Raw genomic sequence first — 25,786 nt, 5'->3', positions numbered from 1 at the left:
GGCCAAGTGGATAACTTCTCAATGGCCAAGTGTTGGTTTGTATATTTCTCATTGGCTATAAATAGCCATTACTTACTTTCACAAAGGTAGATAGAAGAAAAGTTTGAAATATATAATGCTCTCCCTTTGTTTGTTCTTCTTATTAATTTAGTTTATTAATATTAGTTTGTTAGCTAGTTATTTTATAACACGTTATCAGCACGGGACTCTGCCAATTTGAGCTACTCTAAATAGGTAAAAAGGGTAAGAATCTTATTTTTCTAAAAAATGTCTAATATTTCTAAACTTGAATTTGTTGCCTTGAATATATCGGGAAAAGGATACTCGTCATGGATACTAGACGCTGAAATCCACCTGGATGCGATGGGTCTGGTAGACACCATCAAATCAAAGATAATAACGAGGCATCCAGCCAAGAACGTGCAAAAGCTATGATATTTCTCCGCCACCATCTTGATGAGGGGTTGAAAATGCAATACCTCGCCATTAAAGACCCCCTTATACTGTGGAATAATTTGAAAGATAGATATGATCACCTGAAGTTGGTCATTCTTCCACATGCGCGTCATGCTTGGTTTAATTTGAGGTTACTAGACTTTAAAAGTATAACTGATTCCATGTCTAGAATTATATCACAGTTAAATTTATGCGGAGAAGATGTCACTGAACATGATAAGCTTGAGAAAACATACTTCACATTTTCTACCTCGAGTATGCTCCTGCAGCAGCAATATCGAGAAATGGGTTTTAAAAAATATTCTAAATTACTTTCACACCTTCTTATTGCTGAATAGCATAACGACTTACTGATGAAAAAACATGAAAGTCGGCCCGTTGGTTCTACGCCACTCCCTAAAGTGAATCAGGCAAATTATCACCAACGAGAAAAGAGGTTGTGGCTCCAATCGGGGCAGTGGTCGTAGAATAAATTATAATCATGATGATCGTCTTGCACCAAAAAATGACCAGCAATATAAAAAGAAGGGTAAAAAACAAGAAGTGATACAAAAGAAAAATTCAAAAAGTGTGTGTCACAGATGTGGAGGAATGGGCACTGGTCACGTACATGTCGATCATCTAAGCATTTGGTTCAACTCTAACAGGCATCCTTGAAAAAGAGTGATAATAATCCAGAAGCAAACTTTATCTCTAAAGATAATGTTGAGCTCATACATAAGATGGATAATAGTGCAGAAGCAAATTTCATCTCCGAAGATAATGTTAAGCCTATGCATTTGGATGTAGTTGATTTCTTCGTATTCCCTGAAGGAAAAACAACTAGTGACGACCCCGCGATAATCTAGATAATTTCTTTTTCTGTTTGTTTAGTTGGTATGTTTATGTTTTCCTAGTCCTTGTAAATATAGTATCCTTGTTTAATACTCCCTCCGTCCACAATTGTTTGGCAGGTATACTAAAAATAGATGTCCAAGATTAATTGTCAATTTAAACAATCAAGAAATAATTAGTCACTTTTTTCCAATTCTGCCCTTAATGATTGTGTAGTTCAATTGAAAAGTTATGTGGACTTTTGGTATTTTTGATATAGTAGGGTTATATTAGTCAAATTACACCTTGCATTAAATTTTCCTTGAGGGATGTGCATGACCTTACCCTGACAAACAATTGTGGACGGAGAGAGTAGTAATATCTCACTTTGTTTATATTTGTTTTGAAGAAAATATGGATACGCCTCAAATTTCGTTAGGATCAATAGTAGATCATGCGGACATTTGTGTAGTTGTCAGTGGAACAACACATGCCATATTTAAAGATAAAAAATACTTTTCTTACTTGCTTAGAAGAAAAGCAAATGTTACTACAATTTCTGGTAATTCGAAATTGATTGAAGGCTCCAGAAGAGCTACTATATTTCTGCCTAAGGGGACAAAACTTGTTATAAAAGATGTGTTGTTCTCTTCAAAATCCCTAAGAAACTTGTTAAGTTTCAAAGATATCCGCTTAAATGGATATCATATTGAGACACTAAATGAAATGAATATTGAATACCTTGGTATAACCAAGTATGTCTCAGGCCAGAAATACATTTTGGAGAAATTACCAACCCTATCTTCTGGCCTATATTATGCAAAAATGAGTACAATCGAAGCACATTCAATCGTAAATCAAAAGTTTATTGATTTAAATATGTTTATGTTATGGCATGACCGAATAGGTCATCCTGGATCAATAATGATAAGACGAATCATTGAAAATTCAAATGGACATCCATTAAAGAACCTGAAGATTCTCACGAGTGATGAGTTTTCATGTGTTGCTTGTTGTGAAGGCAAAATGATTACTACGCCATCTCCAATGAAGATTAACATTGAATCCCCTCAATTTTTAGAACGTATACATGGGGATATCTGTGAACCTATTCACCCATCTAGTGGGTTGTTAGATATTTTATGGTCCTAATATATGCATCTTCAAGATGGTCTCATGTGTGCCTCTTATCGTCTCACAACCTGGCGTTTGCAAAATTATTGGCACAAATAATAAAATTAAGGGCGCAATTCCCAAATTATCCTATTAAGGCTATTCACCTTGATAATGCTGAGGAATTTACATCCCAAGCTTTTGATGATTATTGTTTATTAACTGGGATAAGAATTGAACATCTTGTTGCTCATGTTCATACTCAAAATGACCTAGCAGAGTCATTTATTAAGCGCCTACAATTGATTGCAAGACCACTACTTATGAAAACGAAATTGTCCACTACAGTATGGGGTCATGCTATCTTACATGCATCAGCACTCATTCGTCTTAGACCAACAAATTATAATAAATACTCCCTGTCACAATTGGTATTTGGTCATGAACCAAATATTACTCATTTGTGAATTTTTGGATGGGTTGTATATGTGCCGATAGCACCACCTCAGCGCACTAAGATGGGCCCCCAAAGAAGGTTAGGCATATATGTTGGGTTTGATTTACCCTTCATAATTCGCTACATTGAGCCATTAACGGGAGATTTGTTCACTGCAAGATTTGCAGATTGTCGATTTGACGAAACAATTTTCCACAATTAGGGGGAGAGAAAAATGAACTTAAAAATGAAATTGCATGGAAAGTTTCATCATTATCTCATTTTGATTTATGTTCCTCTATATATGAACATGAGGTCCAGAAGATCATCCATTTGCACAACATAGCAAATCAAATGCCAGACGCATTTACTGATTTGAAAAGGATAACAAAGTCACATATTTCTGCAGTGAATGTGCCTATCCGGATTGACATCCCAAAAGGACCATCTACAAGTGTCATGACTTCTGAATCCCAAACACACCTGAAGTGTGGGAGACTATTGGGTTCAAAAGACAAAAATCCTAGAAAAAAAAGCGCAAAAAATGATAAAAATGACATTATAAAAGAGTCTCAGGAAGAAATTCAAGGCATGATTAATCCTGATATTCCTGAAGAGATCAGTGAACCTGAGACTCAAGTGAATGAAAAACTTTCAATAAGTTCTACGGGTGATAAGATAAATTTAGATCGATAAAAAATTATAATGGATAATGTTTTCGCATATAATGTTGCACTTAATCTTATGCAAAACAGTGGGGACCTTGAGCCTAAATCTGTCGAAGAATATCGACGAAGATGTGATTGGCCAAAATGGCAAGAGGCAATTCAATCAGAATTGGACTCACTTGCTAAACGTAAGGTTTTTGGACCTATAGTCCAAACCCCAAATGGTGTAAAATCGGTTGGCTATAAATGGGTTTTTGTGTGAAAAAGAAATTAGAGAAATGAAATTGTAAGATACAAGGCACGCCTTGTTGCACAAGGATTCTCTCAAAGACCTGGTGTCGACTATGAAGAGACATATTCACCGATTATGGATGCAATAACTTTTCGATATCTCATCAGTTTAGCTATACATGAAAATCTTGAAATACATCTAATGGATATGGTTACAACTTATCTTTACGGTTCACTTGATAATGAAATTTATATGAAAATTCCGGAAGGACTTAAAAGTCATTATACGGCTTAAAACAATCAGGGCGCATGTGGTGTAATCACCTCAGTGAGTACTTGATAAAAAAAGATTATATAAACGATGTAATTTGTCCTTGTATTTTTATTAAGAAAACAATATCAGGGTTTGTTATTCTTGTTGTTTATGTTGATGACATAAACCTCATTGGAACCCCAGAAGAGGTTCAAAAGGCAATCGAATATCGAAAGAAATAATTTGAGATGAAAGACCTTGGAAACATAAAACTTTGTCTTGGTCTACAAATTGAACATTTAGTAGACGAGGTCTTCATCCATCAATCTGCATATACTGAGAAAATTTTGAAGTGATTTTACATGGACAAAGCACATCCATTAAGTACTCCAATGGTTGTTCGGTCACTTGAAGTGAGTAAAGATCCGTTCCGACCTCAAGAAGAGAATGAGGAACCTTTTGGTCTTGAGGTGCCTTATCTTAGTGCAATTGGTGCACTTATGTATCTTGCTAATGCTACGAGACCTGACATAGCATTTTCTGTTAATTTGTTAGCAAGATTTAGTTCTTCCCCTACACGAAGACATTAGAATGGAATTAAACATATATTGCGATATCTAAAGGAGACTAGTGATATGGGTCTATTTATACTAACAAAGATAGTGCATATCTTGTTGGTCATGCAGATGCAAGTTATTTATCTGACCCGCATAAAGCTCAATCTCAAGCAGACTATTTATTTACATACGGAGGTACTGTTATATCATGGCGATCTACAAAGCAGTCTATTGTCGCTACTTCTTCAAATCATGCTGAGATAATAACTATTCACGAAGCAAGTAGAGAATGTGTATGGTTGAGATCAGTGATACATTTCACCAAAGAAAGATGTAGTTTTAAGTGTGATGTCAAGGTACCTACAGTGCTCTTTGAAGACAATGTTGCTTGCATAGCTCAACTAAGAGGAGGCTTCATAAAAGGAGATAGAACGAAACACATTTCACCAAAATTATTTTTCACACATGATCTACAGAAAAACGGTGATATTGATATACAACAAATTCGTTCAAGTGATAATCCAGCAAATTTATTCACCAAATCTTTACCAGCCTCAACTCTTGAGAAGATAGTGCAAAAGATTGGAATGCGAAGACTTAAGCATCTGAATCGTGGTCTTTATCAGGGGAGTAAAATACGCGATGCACTCTTTTTTCCTTAGTCTAGGTTTTGTCCCACTGAGTTTTCCTAGAAAGGTTTTTAATGAGGAAGCAAGCAATGCGTAGTATGAATGTCTATATATATTTTTGTTCCTTCAACTTTTTTTTTTTACAGGGACATCCAAGGGGGAGTGTTGTAAAACTAAATGGATGCCATGTAGGTCACCCCTTTAATAGTCATCACTTGACAAACCAAATGGATGCCATGTGGGGCACCCATTTAAGAGGTGTCATCACTTGGCCAAGTGGATAACTTCTCAATGGCCAAGTGTTGGTTTGTATATTTCTCATTGGCTATAAATAGCCATTACTTACTTTCACAAAGGTAGATAGAAGAAAAGTTTGGAATATATTATGCTCTCCCTTTATTTGTTCTTCTTATTAATATTAGTTTGTTAGCTAGTTATTTTGTAACATATTGTATTTTTTTTATCATTATAACATTAGTGACATCGGCATCTAAAGGATCGCTGCACGAATGTTTTGCATGAATAAATAACAATTTTCTGACCTAAGCTTTCAGGACAGTAGTAACAAACACACACGTACTGCAATGCCTAAGAGAATTACTAGGCACATTAAAAGATGGTTCAACAAGAGCTTCCATTTTCGATGCAGACTTGTTGAGGCTCACCATCAGCTTCTATGAGCTTTTTCATCAAGTAAAACGACCTCAATTTAGATGGTACTAGATAATATTTCCAAATGTGCGATATGAATTCTTAAGAGACTCCTAAAAGAAACATCAAATATCGTTAACTTGAACCTACAACGCAGCTCATCAAGAAGCAAGATTTCCTTCGTTTACATTAACCATCATCAAGTCACTTGATGCAGTGAATTGATCTTTAGGGAGACTGCTAATAGTAAAATTGAAGTGAATGCTCGAGATGATAATATTCCTCAAGAAATAACACAAAACTGGAGCTGGAATCATCTACGTGCTGGATTTCCACCTTGTGCTGATGCATCATATCCAGGACCAACATGACCAGGTGAGGGAGCTGCCCCAGGAGGAGCATTTCCTATAGGTGCTACCTGTCCTTGAGTTGCAACACCACCTTTGGATGATGCGTCATAGTTAGAGGCCTTGGTAGGATCATAATTGGCTCCCCTTTGCACGTCATAACCAGATCCTCTCTGAGCATCATAAACAGGTGCCCCATATGCATCATAGCCAGGTCCTCTGTAAGCTTCATAACCCGCTGTCCTCTGAGCATCATACCCATGCCCCCTCTGAGATTCATAAGCTGCTAAACCAGATCCTCTTTGTGCATCATAGCCAGGACCACTTGATCCCATTTGCGCTTCATAACCATGTCCAGCGGGGCCTCTAATTCCCCTTTGTGCATCATAACCAGGCACATTTGATGCATCATAAGGAGGCCTGTTTGACAGAGGCACAGACTGAGCTCCAACTTGTGGAGAGGTAACAGCAGGAACTCCTCCAACATTAGTCCCTGTTGGTACGGAGCCTCTACCCTGCCATGTAAAATGTAGAGATAAGGTCAGCTTTTGGCACTTGCCACAAATAATAACAAAGGAGAACATTCATCTTATCCAGAATTTGGACAGGAGACACAGTTCCTGTGAAAGAAGAGACTTCAATCCCTCTTTTAATATTTGACTAGTTTTTGGGTATGCGCTTTGCACATTGTACCTGTTAATGAATATATAATTTAAGAAATTATATAAATATTAGTACTAAATAATGTAGTTTTGAGTTATGCAAAAAAGTAAGTCCCTGAAAATTATAAATGTTTATTCCATTCAGCTAGTAGCTCAACACAAGAATAAATCCTGCTCCACATTAGTTCACAAATGGCTTATTGTGATTTCTAAGAGACTTCTACAGAATATCTTATGAAAGTTGTTATCTCTCAATTTGACACTGAGAACAAATGAGTAACACAAAAAATCTTCAAAACTTTGTGCAATTACACAAATTGAGAAATTGAAACTTTTGGTCTTTTACGGATTTGGGAATGAAAAGATTAAAACCTATAGCTTATAGAGCAAACTATAAGTGACAAATGTAAAATTTAAAATTAAATAATATTGAGTTAATATTATAGAGACCTCAAAGAAGAGAAAAATATAGAGACCAGTCATTTGTTGTAATGAATCAAAAAGAAAATTAATTTAGACTACATTTTGTATCATTGTTGCTCCAAGTTTACATTTTTACAATTTGATTCTTAATACCATCATGAACTATTTTTGATTTCTTTCACCTTTATGGAGACAAATTTACGTCCTTTAAGAGTTTCATCAACTTGAAAAATAAGTGTGAGTTTTTGGAGTTGGATGAACTTTGTTCCAAGGAATATATTTTTAGGCCTTCTTCTGTGTACAACTCGCTTAGATGTGGATTTAATCCCTTTCAAGGTAGCAATACTCATTTACCATGATTCGTTTAGTTAACGGTAAATGTAATTCAAATGGTGAAATTTCAACTGATCTTGGAATCCTAAATATTAGGACTAAATGTGTAGTTCAAATAAGAAAAAGATTTAATAACGAAAATGTTAGTTGATTTCAAATTCCTAAACATTAGAAAATTATTAAATTACAATTCTGTCTAATAGGAAATCTAGTTGTAAAGGGTAAAAAGGGTGAACGACATTTTGCTAAGGTGTTCTGTGCTTTAATGACAATATTATGGATAAAGCGACTTCACTTCCTCTTATGCACTTATTTTGTAGTTCATGCTATTGGACTTCAAATAGCTGAACCATACATTTCTGCTCAGCCAAATAAGTTGGGCAAAAGAATGAATACAATAGCAAGTTTCGAGTTACACTATTTAGTTAAGAGGTAGCTCTAGTTTTCAAGATAACAATCAAATGAGTTATCGCAGAGATCTGGATTATCTTTCTAAAGGCTTAACGTGGTTTCAAGAAAGGTCTGAGTGCTTTTATTGGAAAATTTCCTTTGAACTCTACATCAATCAAATTTAGATGGCTAGCCTGACAACCAAATAAACTAGTTGATTAGGAATAATAAATGTTCAAATGGAAAAGGAAATTCTAATCTAAAATATCCATGAGTGATGAATCCACATCAATTATTTAGGCACTTGTCAGAAGAGTTACCAATGTTAAGAGGAAAGGTTCACCCAGGAATTAAGAGTCAAAATCCATGTAGGTAAACAAAGTATTCAAATTTCACTTCACAATTATTCCCCTTCTTTTGTTTTGTTTTTCCCCTGTTTTCCCATTCTTTGTATCTTCAAACTTATAGTTTTTCTCAAAAAGAGAACACAAAGATCACACGCATAGTACCAATATCTACCAGCTCAATTTTGACGAATATAATTTAGAGAACTTGAAGCATAAAAAGGTAGCATTTAAAACCACATAAAACTTTTCAATTTCCTCAATTAAGAGGGATTCATTGTAGAACTAACGAATACATGAAGAATAACAGATTAAAACCTGATAAATTCCATAGCCATCTGCATAGATGTTTTGCCCAGTAGCATAATTATTAGTGGCATCATTCTCATTGTATCCAGTTGAACCACCATAAGGTCCACCTACATATATATTACAACAAATGTAATACTAAAATTTTCAGCAACTACTATGGCCATTACAAAAAAAAAAGAGAAGTGATTAAACAGATGTGCTACCTGTTTGTCTGTCAGAGTTAGAAGTGTTCGTTAACTCTGCCCTAAGCTTTTCCACCTCTCTGGACATAGTCATGTAGTTCTTCTCCATCACTTGAAGAGATTCAAGATGATCACTGTATAACTTCCTCTCAAACTCATAGGTAGTCCTGTCAACCGATTTACAGGAAACCAAACATCGTTAACAAGAAGTTAGCACTCATTGAAAAGCCTTACCAAACATTACTTCCTCTCTCCTCTCCAATGCTTATAAGTTATGAGTATGACATCCTTGAAGTGTTTCCTAAATGATTTAACCTCAAATACCTACTATAAATTCAAAATGAACTAGCCCACATACTGAGTAAAATCCTTTAAAATCAAATTTGTGTAGCAACCACTACAGTGAGAGATCTGCACAATTTCTCCATATATCCATTTGATTCTACAGTCTACAGATACTCGCCTCATCGTGACTTGTTTGTCACTTCTTTCAACTGGAACAATTCTATTCCAATTTAGTGGAGGGAATCTTATCAATGATTATGATGTGGGCTTGGTAAGAGGAAAAACCTATGGGTAAATCAGAACCATGATCCGTTGAGGGAAACTAGTATTAGAACCAATTCACAGCACAAGTGGATAAAATTACTCATATTAGCTTTGGCGCTGAAAATAGAAGGTGCAAATCTAGCAAGCCATATCACAACGGGCTGGATGGGAGGAGTGAAGCAGGTCATGGGAGAGAGAGCAATTATCCATTGTATATAATGTTTATGTACTCCTTCCGTTCCAATTTGTTTGTCTAAGTTACGATTTCTATTTGGACAATCAAAGAATTTTTTCTTTGACCCCATTTTTTTCAAATATTTTGAATTATTAGCTATTGCGACTTATAGTACATTTTATGTAGTTTCTAATATGTAAGTTTTATTTCCAAAGAATTGAAGATTCTATGTCCGAATTCACACCGAAAATTAGTTAGTTTGACCCTTGTACTCCGAATCAAGCCAAACAAATTGAAATGGAGGGAGTAATTCAGAAGCACTGTCTTAGTGCCTGGCTGTTTTTATCTATAATATCACAACTTACCAGTTTCAAGAAAATATATACAAGTTCACAACTAACAGACAGAAAATGGACGGCTTTAGATGTTTTTTTTTTAAAAAAAAATGGAAGTCCCTAAATCAACCTGCATATTAATTGGAAGTTGCTAATCTTTAAAGATATTTAGACCCAGAAGAGAGTCATAGAGCATTACTTTTGAAAAAAGACGCATACTAATACAACTATATACATTGTCGAATTTTCGAAGGAAGTAACCATTGGTGTACACTAAAAGGTTTCTAAAGGAGAGTGTACTATGAATGTATCTTAGCACAAAGGGTAACTTTTCCTTTCAGGTTCTGAGCATCCATTACTCTAATTACGTCAGAAGACCCTTTCTTGTTAAGTTGCATTTCATCCCAATAAAAAAGAGAGTTACCAGAGAATTACCGGCACTGCTGATACTCCTTTTTTAGGCTCTCCAAATCAGCCAGCAAACGAGGAATATGTAGCACATCCGTGTGAGCCCTTTGAAGATCCTGAGTCAGCATTTGTATTTTAGTAACAAGTTCCTGCCTTGCTGCAAACAAAGTGCGAGCTTCCCCTTGTGCTTGCGGCAATTCTTTTTTGATAGATTCGGTAGCTTGAAGTTCAGCCTCTATCCTAGAAATTTTATCGTTAAGGCCTTTAGTCTCTTGTTCCCTGTTGGCCTTGACTGCTTCTATCTGAACATGCAACATTTGTAGCTCATGTTGTGCAGCAGCTAAATCTCGCCTCAAAGTTACATGGGTGGCAGCAAGCCTCTGATTTTCTGTAGTAAGTTTTTGCATCTCAAGATGTTGTGCGCCAATCTTATGTTCCAAAATCTCTGGAGGAGGTAGCCTGTCAAAAGGAGGGAAATCACCTGGTGGTGGGTTGTGCATAGGAGGACCAAAAGAATCAGGATACATCATGCCGGGTCCAGGAGGTGGACGCCTAATGTTGGGAGGTGGCCCTCGACCTTTGCTTCCCATTGAGAGATTGTACCAGGAACCTGTAAACAAGAAGTACAATCACTTAACATATAGAAGGCATCCAAAAGAGTACCTCAAATAAAATCAAGAAACATAAAACTTGTTTCACAGGATACGTTGGAGATGATAGAATGCAGCAAAAGAGAAGTAGCATTGCCACATGGTTTCAAAGAAAAAAAATGATGGAGCATTTGGAATCGAAAGTTCCTCTAGGGATTGACATTGCATTTGTTCTTACTTTTTTCAAAATCAAGTAGCTTGCCCCTCCATTTTCTGACCTATTAGCAGATCAAAAACTCAAACGCCAAAATTCCAATAGTCAAAATGCTACATCCCCTTCACTTCAAAAGGCCAAGCAGACAATTCTCCGAGTCAAATTATTACATTCCTATGATTTAAGAAAATTATGCCACAAAAATCATATGCAACTTTGATTTCTCATAAACCTTTCCTATTTCCAGGAGAAAACCATCTTTATACCTCCAAGTTTCATAGTATATAAGGCTGAGGACAATTAGTTTAATCAACCATCCAAAGATACTCCACTATTCAAAGACATTAAGGAACCTTGGATGTGAATAGCAAAACACAACATCCCAAGTTGTCAGATTGATAAGCATTGCTTTCATACAAGACAACTAACTCAACCACAGTCTTTACACTTCCTTGATAATTTGTTCAAATCAAAATAACCTTAATGCATGGGGATACTTTATTTTGGTCCTTAATGTATCACTCTTAATAGATATTCTCAATAACCTGTAAAGACTATTCACTGTCAAAAACACTCATCAAAACTGAAGCTAATAAAATTACTCAAAATATCCAAGCTTTTGTCAATAAACCCCATGCCCTAATTTTGTAGAGAACTTCTATCTTCATGTCTTTCCTTTGATTACCAAAAAAACACACTTCGCTGTATCAATGAGTCCACCAGAACACACTCAAATGCACCTGATTTTTCACCCAAATTTATCCCCAAATGCACCAGATTTTTTACTGTAACAAAGGCATCAATGAGTGCAGCATAATTCACAATTCAAATGGCACCAGACAGCTAATAATGGTAAATGATAACTACAACCAAACTTTTCAATAGCTAAACTAAACATAACTGGATAGCCAAATTAACATAATACACCAAAAAGTTGTACATTACATAAACCAAATATTGTTCAATAACAAGGGTTGAGGATCAGCATTAGATTACCTTTGAACAAATTGAACTTGCTTCAATTAGGGCTTCACCTTCCCTTTCGAATCGGAACAATCTAAACAATTGGGGCTTTTGGAGTGAGTGCTAAGAGAGAAGATAAACGAATAGGTTCGGTAGAAATCTCGAAGAAACGAAGAAGATAAAGCTATAGTTAGCTAAGCTCAGAGAAGAACTAGGTCTAACTGAGAATTTATTTTCTTCGATTTACCTCTGAAAGGGCGAACCAGGGACTAAACTGTAATTAGAACAACTTCAAATAATAAAGCTTAATTCCACGGTGCAACCCCGCAAAGACTTTGTAAGGCTGCTTATTCGACAGTTCCGATGTATAATTATGCTTTGACGGTTTGATTTATTGGATATCGGATTTCAAATATACTACTCCTTCCGTTCTATTTTATGTGAGGTACTTTAACTCGACACGGAGTTTAAGAAAGAAAGGAAGACTTTTAAAATTTGTGGTCCAAAATGAATGATAGAAATTTGTGTGGCTGTAAATCATTTCATTAAGGGTAAAATAGACATTTTATAGTCAAATTGTTACTTAATATAGAAATGTGTTATTCTTTTTTAGATTGACTAAAAATAAAAGTAAGTCACATAAACTGGGACAGAAGGAGTAATTTACTAGTCAACCAATAGATTATTGGTTGGTTTGGTATCGGATAAGCTGATTAGGAATTAATAGACAATTATCGGACAGTGTATTGGCTCCACCTTCCTTCTTTCATTTTCATTCACTAATATATTGATCTCCCATCAAATAAAAAATTAATTCTAGCCATACTTAAGCTGGTAATTTAGTAATTATAAATCCCAGTGAGACACGTGAAAGTCTAAATTTTGAGGGTATGTGCACATAAATATATATTTAACAAAAATATAACTATGATAATTCTTAACGGAATAACGGTTCACCCAATAAATAAATTGAGCAATTCACACATGCACCGATAAACATGTAACTACAATTTTTTAACTTGTTCACCAACTGTCAATCCGATGATCCAATATCAATAAACCAATAAGTCAATTTTGCGGTTGGCTTATCAGTTATGGTTCGATTTTGAACAGTCCTACTGTTGTATCATTTAGTTCGACTAATTTAGATCGTGTTGAGTGGGGTTCATTTAGGAGTAGTCTTTTTTATCAAAGATTTTTTTATACCCAATACTCGAAATGAAGACATGTGATTTAAGAAGGAGCAGTCTATCGTACCAGATATAAGTATTTCAAAATTCTTGAAATTATAGAATCAATTGATTTTATCTTTTTCTTTTGTGCCTTAAGAAATATCCAATGAATTTTATAATTGAGTAATCCGGATAACCCAAGAAAGGTGTTATTTTGTGGAGTTTTGGACTCTTCAACTAATTGAGTTGCTTGAGTTGTACGATGACGTTGTTGGAATGTTGTATCCTGGAGGGGACAAGTCAAGAGTGATATTGTTGGATTGGTGTAGATTATGCCGCAGTGGGCTTGAATCCCCCTAAAGAGAGCGAGACATTCGTGCCCCATCCTAAAGATTTAATTTATTCGTTTTTGTTCATTTTATTTTAGCTATAATTTATTGTGTCTATGGTATATTACACCAACACACATTATCTTAAAATTTTGAATCATAGAATTCGAACTGTGGAATAATTTTGAATTTTCAATTATTATTGATTAAATTGTTCATAGTTAAAATTAAATGAAATTAAGTTTGAAATTGATGCATTTTCATTCACTGAATATTTTTTGTACACATAAAAAGAGAAAAAGAAAAGAACTTTTTGAATTGATTTATTTTAAGTGTTTTAAAGTCAAAATAGTATTTAAGCGCAAAAAAAGCTAAACGAAATAAGAAGAGGAGAAGTGACAATGTCATTATGCTTTCTAAACTCATTTTTTTTAGTAATAGCTAATTTGATCAACTTCTAAAATTTGCTTACTTTGAAAAATATATTTCTTTAGAAATACTTTTCGAAAAACGTATTAATTTTCTTTTTGAGAATAATTGTTTGTGTTCAATTTTTATTTAAAAAATAATAATAATTCAAAGACTAAAACAGTAATTTATGTTTGACAAGTATCCTAAAAGTGTTTTTGAGAAAAAGCTAATATTTTTAGCTCTTGATTTATTTATTTTTATTATTATTCAAAAACACTTATTTTCTCTCTAAAAGCTCGAAGAAACACTTCAATAACAAAATTAAAATATTTTTAACTTCTCAAAAATTTAACTAAATAAACTATTAAGTCTTATAATGATCCAAAACAAAAAGTGGACGCTAGTGCACTTTTCCCTTGCCTTATAAAACATGTCGAGGCCATCAAATGGATCTCAATTCTTTTTTACCTCATAAATTCGGATAGAGTTATTATCTATTATCGCCTTCAGTGGTACAATTATTAGGGGAATTTAAGAGATATTGATTTATTACTTTTATTTTATTATATAAGAGAGAGTTTCAAGTTAAAGCAAATTTGTATAATTTGTCGATATGTGTGCTTTAACAAGGGTAATTTTGAAAAAAAGAGATAAAAATTATTATTATTATTATTATTATTATTATTACTTTAATTTTATTAGTGTATAGTTTTTTCGAAATTATGAGACAGGTTTTAGCTATCTTTAGTTATAGCATTATTTTAAATATCAATAAAAGATCAATGATCGATGATGAAAAATATTTTAATTATGGCCATCTACGCAAAAAAAATATGAGATGATTTATGTCGCAACCCAAATTCACAAGTCGCGATGGCACCTATGTTCCCAACGAATAGGTAAGCCAACCCAACATATTTACCAATTATGATTAACTAATGAGGTAAAAGGTAAACAATGAGTAAAATTTCCAACTAATTTCCTTATAAATATGAAATGCGGAAAGCTAAAATACTACCCAAGAAATTGTGTCATAAGTACAAGAGCCTCTAAATATGATGCAAGTCTAAAACTAAATGACACATCCAAACATAAGGGATATTCTGTCTGAATACTAAAATAATAGAATAAATAAAAGGTAGACGGAGGTGTAGGCCACGGAACAGCCAAGCAGCTCACCACAACTCCAAGATACTCCAAGCTCGGACTCAAAAAGCTCCACGAGATGTGCTCGTACTCGGAATCGAATCTGCACCACAAAAGAGTGCAACAAGTGTAGTATGAGTACGAAACCACGTGTACCCAGTATATCTCATAGACCGACAACGAAGAAGTAGTGACAGGAGTTTAATTAATAAAAATAAGTCTTTTACTTATACAAGTCTATAGTACGCTTACCAGTCAAGTTTTATCAAAATAAGGATAAACAAACTTCACATAATGTACAACCACCAATAAAACACGTAATCAACAATAATGAATGATGTAATGAGATGCAGTGCAATGTTACACCATGAAATGATATGCCTCAGAAAGCCAAGTACTTTCTCAACTGTATATACATAATACTCCTCGGAAATACATCGAGAGTTCATGACCCATGGGGGACTCGCGAGGTCCATATACCGACACGGACGATCTCCACGTGTCTGTGCGAACAATCTCAACGCACTATCATAAAATCAAACAATTTCCGCACGGACGATCTCCACGTGCCCAAAATATAATCTTAACATTTCACCATCCCCAGCACGGACGATCTCCACGTGCCCAACTTATACTCAATCTCATGTCAATGCATGTGCACAATATAATCTCAAATAAAGAGGATGATGATGCATCTCAATCAATCAAATATCAGCATAATACATAACCACCTCAACCATCACAAGTATACGGGTTCAAATAAGAACAAAATCACACAAAATAATCAGTCAATAATATATCAGCTAATGCCCATATGCTTTGGCATTCTCGAATTAAAATCCACATTCTATAGTAATAAACTTTCCCTTTATAACACCGGTACTCGTACCAATGCCCGTCACACTATTGGTACGAGACCCCCATCTTTCGCCCTTACCCATTGTCTATTCCTATTTTAAATCTTTAATTAGGAAAATGTCCTTCAATGAAGTCTAAAAGTCTTAACATACCTTGAATGCCAAACACGTGTCACGAATCCTCAAGATTTCACCCTTTCCTTTCGTAAAACTTCCAAACGTTCCCAATCTATAAATTTTGCATTATTCATAAGTAAATGAGTACATAAACATTCATACTATTGTACTTCTGTTTTGGATAAATAACCGTAACACATAAAGGAATATGACAGTACCCAAATGATATTAAGAACTAAATGTATATTAAAGAATTTCCTTGCATACTGAAGCTACGGACATCACAAAAATCAAGAGTAAAGTCATGATTCCATCAAATTGTTGATATAACACAATAATCCTCTCTAATAATTACCCCATAATTCTCTTATTATATACCCTCAAACATTTAGCCGTCATTGTGGCATGATGATCCACTCAACTAACACCTTATTCTTTTAAAATCAATTGCACCCAAATTGTCATTCCAATTCCTTTCCAACAACAACTGTCTAACTAATAATTATGGCATATACCTTTTACAATTTAATAATAGATGACGGTGGCCTATACCTATACAACCAAACATACAACCTATGGTTCTTAAATTTTAACCAGACGAGAAGATTACTACTACTTCAGTAGATACCTGCACACTTATTTTAATTTCCTTGTACCAAAATATTTATAACAATTAATGATACATCTCAAATCAACAATTTCCTTTCCCGATGAGAATGATAAATAACCCTTACCTGGAGCACTTTGTTCCTCTCTGTTCTATGTTCGACCGCCGCACAGGTCAGTTACTGCTCCTTTACTTTCTTTTCTAAAATAAACCTCACTAATCTATTTTAATTATATGGGTCAAGGGTAAATGGTATTAAATGAAGTGGTTATGGTCTTGGCACACTAACTATTAACTGTATTAATTATTTGCTAAATATTCATCAACTAATTACTCGTAGTTATTGAATAATTTAAAATTTCCCATTCAAAAGTTTCGGGAAAAGTCAAAATAGTCCTAGTTCTCAAAACGACCTAGCAGGTCATTACATCACCTACCACTTAAACAAATGTTCGTCCTCGAACGGAAAAAGAAAAGAACTCACCTGAACGCTCAAAAAGCTGAGGATATCTACTCTTCATGTCTGACTCGATCTCCCATGTAGCCTCCTCCACTGGACGATGCTTCTATTGAACCTTTACTGAAGCAATCTCTTTCGACCTTAACTTTCGAATTTGCCTATCCAAAATAGTTATCGACTCCTCCTCAAAAGTCAAATTCTGATCAAGTAACACTGAATCCCATTGAATCACATGGGCACCACCCTGATGATACTTTTTCAACATCGAAATATGAAATATCGGATGAACACCCGACAAACCAGATGGCAAAGCTAACTGATACGCCACCTCACCAATATTCTCCACAATCTCGAAAGGGCCAATATACCTTGGGCTCAACTTGCCCTTCCTTCCAAATCTCATCACACCCTTCATGGGTAAAACCTTCAATAAAACCCTCTCTCCAACCATAAACTCTAAATCACGAACCTTCCGATCTGCATAACTCTTTTGCCTACTCTGAGCCATGAGAAGTCTATCTTGGATCAACTTGACCTTGTCCAAGGACTCCCTCAGCAAATCTGTACCCCACGGTCTAACCTCAAATGCATCAAACCAACCAACTGGAGATCGACATCTCCTACCATACAAAGCCTCAAATGGTGTCATCTCAATGCTTGAATGGTAACTATTATTGTAAGCAAACTCCGCTAATGACAAGAACTGATCCCAATGACCACCAAAGTCAATCACACACTCCTGCAACATGTCCTCAAGAACCTGAATAGTCCGTTCTGACTGACCATCAGTCTGAGGATGAAAGGCTGTACTAAGATCCACCTGAGTGCCCAACTCATTCTGCATAGACCGCCAGAAATGAGATGTAAATTGTGTGCCACGATCGGAAATAATAGAAATGGGAACTCTATGCAAACGAACTATCTCTCGAATATAGATCTTGGCTAACTTTTCTGAATTATAGGTAGTCTGAACTGGTACGAAGTGTGCAGACTTAGTCAGTCGATCCACGATTACCCATATAACATCAAACTTACCCAAGGTACGTGGCAATCCTACCACAAAGTCCATAGCAATGCGCTCCCACTTCCAATCAGGTATGGGCATCCTCTGGGTCACACCTCCAGGCTTTTGGTGTTCATACTTCACTTGCTGACAATTCAAACATTGAGATACAAAATCTACTATGTCCCTCTTCATACGACACCACCAATAATGCTGCTTCAAGTCACGATACATCTTAGTAGCCCCCGGATATATAGAGTACCTCGAACAATAGGCCTCATCCATGATCAGTCTAGTTAAATCACACGTCCGAGGAACACAAATACGACCTTTTATCCTCAAAACTCCCTCACTATCAAGAATTGCATCTTTTGCTTCTCCTTTTGACACCTTGTCTTGAATCTTACATAAATCAACATCATTAAACTGTTGAGTCCTAATCTGCTCCAACAAGAAAGACCTAGCCTCCACATAAGCCAAAACCTTACCAGATTCTGAAATATCAAGCCTCACAAAGCTATTGGCCAAGGATTGAACATCCCTAGCTAAGGGACGTTCGCCAACCTGTAACATGGCTAGACTACCCATACTTACTGCCTTTCGACTCAAGGCATCTGCTACTACATTCGCCTTGCCTGGATGATAAAGAATAGTCATGCCGTAGTCTTTGAGCAACTCCAACCATCTCCGCTGCCTCAAATTGAGATCCCTCTGATCGAATATATACTGGAGATTACGATGATCCGTGAACACCTCACAATGCACACCATAAAGATAATGCCTCCAAATTTTCAATGCAAACACAACAGCCGCCAACTCCAAATCATGAATAGAATAGTTCTTCTCATGAACCTTCAATTGCCTCGAAGCATAAGCTATCACCTTCCCCTTCTGCATCAATACACAACCAAGACCGATTCGAGAAGCATCACAATATACAACAAAACCCTCTCCCTCCACAGGTAGGGTTAAAATCGGAGTAGTAGTCAATAAAGTTTTAAGCTTTTGAAAACTCACCTCACATTCATCAGACCACTGGAAAACCACTTTTTTTTTGGTCAATCTAGTTAATGGGGATGCAATGGATGAGAACCCTTCTACAAGCTGTCGATAATAACCTGCAAGGCCTAAGAAACTCCGAATCTCAGTAACTGAAGCAGGTCTGACCCAATCTCGAACTGCCTCAATCTTCTTAGGATCCACCATAATACCTTCCTTGGACACTACATGTCCCAAGAATGCAACTGAACTAAGCCAAAACTCACACTTTGAAAACTTTGCATAGAGCTTCTTCTCCTTCAGAATCCCAAGCACAATCCTCAAATGATGCTCATGTTCCTCCTTACTACGGGAGTATATCAATATATCATCTATGAAGACAATAACAAAGGAATCCAAGTACGGTCTGAACACTCCATTCATCAAGTCCATAAAAGCTGCTAGGGCATTGGTCAATCCGAAAGACATTACCAAAAATTTGTAATGGCCATAACGTGTTCGAAAAGTTGTCTTAGGGATATCCTCTGCCCTAACCTTCAGCTGATGGTAGCCGGATCTCAAGTCAATCTTGGAGAAAACAGAAGCACCCTGCAACTGATCAAATAAATCATCAATATGAGGTATCGGGTACTTATTTCTGATGGTTACCTTGTTCAACTGTCGATAGTCAATACACATACGCATAGATCCATCTTTCTTCTTCAAAAACAACACTGGAGCACCCCAAAGAGATACACTCGGTCTAATAAAACCCTTGCTCAACAAATCCTGCAACTGCTCTTTCAACTCTTTCAATTCAGCTGGTGCCATACGATAAGGAGGAATGGAAATAGGTTGAGTGTCTGGCTCTATATCAATACAAAGATCAATATCACGATCAGGTGGGAGACTTGATAAGTCTGTCGGAAATACCTCCGAAAATTCACTCACCACTGGAATAGACTCAAGCATAAGAGTCTCAACACTAGTATCTCGAATGTGCGCAAAGTAAGCCAAACATCCTCTCTCTACCAAGTGACGAGCCTTAAGAATTGATATCACCCCTTTAGGAGGGTGACTAAGAGAACCTCTCCATTCTACTATAGGAATTCCAGGCATAACTAATGTAACTGTCTTGGCATGACAATTTAAAATTGCGTGATAAGGAGATTACCAATCCATACCAAGAATCACATCAAAATCTACCATATCTAAGACCTTTAAATCTGCATGAGTGTCATATCCCATCAAGGTAACTATACATAAACGATACACCTGATCTACCATTACAGAATCCCCGATAGGAGTAGAAACATGTACCGGCAAATCAAGAGACTCACATACTATATCCAGACTCGAAGTAAAATATGTGGACACATAAGAATAAGTAGAGCCTGGATCAAATAATACAGTAGCTGGTCGATGACAAATCGGAATAATACCTGTGATAACAACATCTGAAGCCTTAGCCTCTGGCCTACCCGGAAAAGCATAACAGTGAGAACGACCGCCCTCATATTGTGAACCTCCACGACCACTACCTCGACCAAAAGAAGAACTACCTCTACCTGAATGAGAACCACCTCTGCCACTCTGTACACCTCCCTTAGTTGGAGGTTGTGCAGCCTTGGAAGTCAAAGCCTGAGAACCCTGATGCTAGCCATCACGTCTGGTCCTAGGGCAATCTCTCACAAAGTGTCCCATATCACCACACTCAAAATAACCTTTACGAGACGTAGACTGATGAGAGGAACCTGAATGACTAGAATGTCCTCCACGACCTACAGGTCTAGAAGATGAACCCGGTGAAGTATGCACCCAACTCGAAGAACTATGCCCAGCGTAACCAGCCTCAGACGCTGGTATAGCAGCATGAATGAGTCTGCTAGGCTGAGAGTGATAACCTCTCCCTAAGTAACCTTGACTCCTAGGCAGAGCCCCACCATAATCACCTTCACGCTGCTCAAATCCCTCACGTCGAATCATCTCCAACTCCTTAGCAGCATCTACCACCTTCTGGAATGACACACCAGAAGTAGTAACCTGAGAAACTCCCAGACGAATCGGAATAATCAGCCCCTTAACAAACATTCTCACTCTCTCAGCCTCTGTGGGAAGTATCATCGAAGCATGCCTAGCCAAGGCATGGAATTTACCCTCATACTCTGCGACTGACATACCTTTTTGCTGCAAACCCTCGAACTCGGCCCTCTTACGCTCCCTCTCACTGCGTGGAACAAACTTGGCTAGAAATACCTGAGTAAACTGAGTCCATGATAGTGGAGGGGATCCAGCTGGCCTACTACTAATATAATCCCTCTACCACTGCTTGGCTGAGCCAGTCATCTGAAACACTGTGTAGTCAACTCCATGAGACTCCACTAATCCAAGATTATGCAACCTCTCATGACAACTAACTATAAATTCATATACATCCTCAGTTAAGTCACCAGTATAAGTCGGAGGATTCATTAGTCTGAACCTCTCAAACATCGTTTGTTCATCAATGGTCATGGAAGGCCTGCTCGCCAGGTGTGATGCAATACCTGGAAATTCCGTACTATCTAAACGGGGAGCTACAACAGCAGCTAGCTGAGTCCTGGGAGTCTGAGAATCTGGAGCAACCATCGGATCTGGAGTCTGACCTCCAACACGAGTCTGCGAAGCATCAGAGGTGACATGCAAAGTTCCCACCTGAGACATCCCCTCTAGAAGTCCTAACATACGAGTCAAGGTATCTTGAAGCACTGGGGTGGCAATAATATTGGGTGGAGCCTGAGTTGGTCCATCCCCCTCCACACGATCCTGCACATCCCCATGAATAACATATGCATCAGGAGGTACTGTCTATCACGACCCTGGGTAGCTAATGGTACTTGTCCTTCAACGGATGCTACAATACGACCCCTACCCCGACCTCGACCTCGACCTCGTCCCCTGCCTTTACCTCGGATAGTGCTCCCAGAAGCAGGCGCATGAATAGGTTCATGATCACCACTTGCAGATGTACGAGTCCTAACTATCTGAGAGAATGAGATATAAAGATTAGAATTTCAACAAGGTAAAGTGTGCACGATAATGAATGAAAGAATAGAAATTTTCCTAAATGTCCTATAGCCTTTCGAAGATAGGTATGGACGTCATCACACCGATCCGTAAGACTCTACTAGACATTGCTCTTGTACTCGTGAGACCAGTGAACCTACAACTCTAATACCAAAATTGTCACGACCCAAATTCACAAGTCGCGATGGCACCTATGTTCCCAACGAATAGGTAAGCCAACCCAACATATTTACCAATTATGATTAACTAATGAGGTAAAAGGTAAACAACAAGTAAAATTTCCAACTCTAATTTCCTTATAAATATGAAATGCGGAAAGCTAAAATACTACCCAAGAAATTGTGTCATAAGTACAAGAGCCTCTAAATATGATGCAAGTTTAAAACTAAATGACACATCCAAACATAAGGGATATTCTGTCTGAATACTAAAATAACAGAATAAATAAAAGGTAGACGGAGGTGTGGGCCACGGAACAGCCAAACAGCTCACCACAACTCCAAGTTACTCCAAGTTCGGACTCAAAAAGCTCCACGAGATGTACTCGTACTCGGAATCGAATCTGCACCACAAAAGAGTGCAACAAGTGTAGTATGAGTACGAAACCACGTGTACCCAGTATATCTCATAGACCGACAACGAAAAAGTAGTGACAGGAGTTTAATTAATAAAAATAAGTCTTTTACTTATACAAGTCTATAGTACGCTTACCAGTCAAGTTTCATCAAAATAAGGATAAACAAACTTCACATAATGTACAAACACCAATAAAACACGTAATCAACAATAATGAATGATGTAATGAGATGCAGTGCAATGTTACACCATGAAATGCTATGCCTCAGAATGCCATGTACTTTTTCAACTGTATATACTTGATACTCTTCGAAAATGCATCGAGAGTTCATGACCCATGGGGGACTCGCGAGGTCCATATACCGACACGGACGATCTCCACGTGTCTGTGCGAACAATCTCAACGCACTATCATAAAATCAAACAATTTCCGCACGGACGATCTCCACGTGCCCAAAATATAATCTTAACATCTCACCATCCCCAGCACAGACGATCTCCACGTGCCCAACTTATACTCAATCTCATGTCAATGCATGTGCACAATATAATCTCAAATAAAGGGGATGATGATGCATCTCAATCAATCAAATATCAGCATAATACATAACCACCTCAACCATCACAAGTATACGGGTTCAAATAAGAACAAAATCACACAAAATAATCAGTCAATATTATATCAGCTAATGCCCATATGCTTTGGCATTCTCGGATTAAAATCCACATTCTATAGTAATAAACTTTCCCTTTATAACACCGGTACTCGTACCAATGCCCGTCACACCATTGGTACGAGACCCCCATATTTCGCCCTTACCCATTGTCTATTCCGATTTTAAATCTTTAATTAGGAAAATGTCCTTCAATGAAGTTTAAAAGTCTTAACATACCTTGAATGCCAAACACGTGTCACGAATCCTCAAGATTTCACCCTTTCCTTTCGTAAAACTTCCAAACGTTCCCAATCTATAAATTTTGCATTATTCATAAGTAAACGAGTACATAAACATTCATACTATTGTACTTCTGTTTTGGATAAATAACCGTAACACATAAAGGAATATGACAGTACCCAAATGATATTAAGAACTAAATGTATATTAAAGAATTTCCTTGCATACTGAAGCTACGGACATCACAGAAACCAAGAGTAAAGTCATGATTCCATCAAATTGTTGATATAACACCATAATCCTCTCTAATAATTATCCCATAATTCCCTTATTATATACCCTCAAACATTTAGCCGTCATTGTGGCATGATTATCCACTCAACTAATACCTTATTCTTTTAAAATCAATTGCACCCAAATTGTCATTCCAATTCCTTTCCAACAACAACTGTCTAACTAATAATAATGGCTTATACCTTTCACAATTTAATAATAGATGACGGTGGCCTATACCTATACAACCAAACATACAACCTATGGTTCTTAAATTTTAACCAGGCGAGAAGATTACTATTACTTTAGTAGATACCTGCACACTTATTTTAATTTCCTTGTACCAAAATATTTATAACAATTAATGATACATCTCAAATCAACAATTTCCTTTCCCGATGAGAATGATAAATAACCCTTACCTGGAGCACTTTGTTCCTCTCTGTTCTATGTTCGACCGCCGCACAGGTCAGTTACTGCTCCTTTACTTTCTTTTCTAAAATAAACCCCACTAATCTATTTTAATTATATGGGTCAAGGGTAAATGGTATTAAATGAAGTGGTTATGGTCTTGGCCCACTAACTATTAACTATATTAATTATTTGCTAAATATTCATCAACTAATTACTCGTAGTTACTGAATAATTTAAAATTTCCCATTCAAAAGTTTCGGGAAAAGTCAAAAGAGTCCTAGTTCTCAAAACGACCTAGCGGGTCGTTATAATTTACTACTACACAAATATATATTATAATTTATTTTATTTCAAAGAAAAAAAATTAAAATCATTTAATCAATACCACTTAAAATTTAAAAATATTAATAATATTTATCAAGTATTTATTTTACGCTTAATGAGATGATTTCATATAATTTAACTAATACCTTTAAAAAATAAATTTATGAACAAATATTAGGCATGCATAGCACGGAGTTTTCATAACTAGTAATAGTTAAAAATTGTGTTTGGATGGAGTCACAAATATTAGGCCAAAATCACAAGTATTCACAAAGTCAGCAAGACAATCAAGTCGTAATTTTTAATCCCTACAAATTATTTCATTTATCACAAATTTACCTCAAATTTGCTGAAGTTAAAAGACCTAATTACTTCACATATCCTTCATAACTACGTCTCCTTACCAATATATGAAAGTAGCGTGGCAAAATAATTTTGGTGTTGAATATTTAGAATAGTACTTAAGTCGTGATAATGTCAAACCTTCAATCCGTTATGTGACCCTACAAGACGTATAAGTATCCAATTCATTATTCAAAAGTCATAAACAAGCCAGAATATGAAAATAGACAATAAAATAATATAAGTTTGAAATCCCAAATAGTATAGTTTTTTTTACTAAACCAACTAAATTCAAACAATTATCATTTTGTTTAGTTGATTTATTTCAAATTTTTTATTTGAACCAATTTTTTTTACCAAATTATGCACACCCTTAACGAAAAGAATGAGAGTCATTTATAACATTTCTTATAAGTCAGGTATTGGAAATTTTCATACAATATTAATTTAGCCACACAAGGAATTGCTAGCAAGATGCAACTTCCTCCTAGTCTTGAGGGCCGTTGAATCATATTTTAATGTGATCAAGTATTTTTAACTTATAAATTTACAGGTATCAAACACCAAATGAGTTTCGTCATCTATAATTACAACATCTTAAACAAAAACATATCAAACCAAATAAAGGCCACGGCACAAGGGGCAGCCGATGCAGTTAAAAATACTACTGGCATGAACAGATAAAAATTTCAATCTAATCACATCATAGACATCTTTGTTCAACATTTAGGCTACCAGTTCTACCCCTTTTTAATTTTTCAATTTTGAACCTTTTTATTCA

General features: G+C 36.2%; 1 protein-coding gene and 2 pseudogenes across 2 annotated transcripts in view; all 3 read right to left on the bottom strand.

The window, feature by feature from the left end:
• Nucleotides 1-12,327, bottom strand: part of LOC125836613 (protein FLX-like 2) — a 167,233-nt gene extending 154,906 nt beyond the window's left edge. The window contains exons 1-5 of one of the 2 annotated variants that reach the window (XM_049515806.1): nt 12,068-12,261; nt 10,295-10,877; nt 8,822-8,967; nt 8,625-8,725; nt 6,086-6,669 (exon numbers count right to left, since the gene is read on the bottom strand). In XM_049515806.1, the coding sequence (XP_049371763.1) occupies nt 6,121-6,669; nt 8,625-8,725; nt 8,822-8,967; nt 10,295-10,857 (1,359 nt within the window). In that variant the 5' untranslated portion in view covers nt 10,858-10,877; nt 12,068-12,261 and the 3' untranslated portion in view covers nt 6,086-6,120. Of the gene's footprint in view, nt 1-5,886; nt 6,670-8,624; nt 8,726-8,821; nt 8,968-10,294; nt 10,878-12,067 lie in introns of those variants that run through there. The other variant, XM_049515805.1, reaches the window with a different exon arrangement.
• Nucleotides 12,328-20,284: 7,957 nt separating this feature from the next.
• On the bottom strand, nt 20,285-21,292 carry LOC125836738 (uncharacterized; annotated as a pseudogene).
• A 141-nt stretch (nt 21,293-21,433) lies between these two features.
• LOC125836737 (uncharacterized) lies at nt 21,434-24,012 on the bottom strand (annotated as a pseudogene).
• Between the last annotated feature and the right edge of the window lie 1,774 nt (nt 24,013-25,786).

The sequence above is a fragment of the Solanum verrucosum genome, unplaced genomic scaffold (genome assembly GCF_900185275.1).
Source record: "Solanum verrucosum unplaced genomic scaffold, falcon-dt-bn FXZP01000278.1, whole genome shotgun sequence".
Classification (NCBI taxonomy): Eukaryota; Viridiplantae; Streptophyta; class Magnoliopsida; order Solanales; family Solanaceae; genus Solanum; species Solanum verrucosum.
This window is presented reverse-complemented; position numbering and strand designations above follow the sequence as displayed.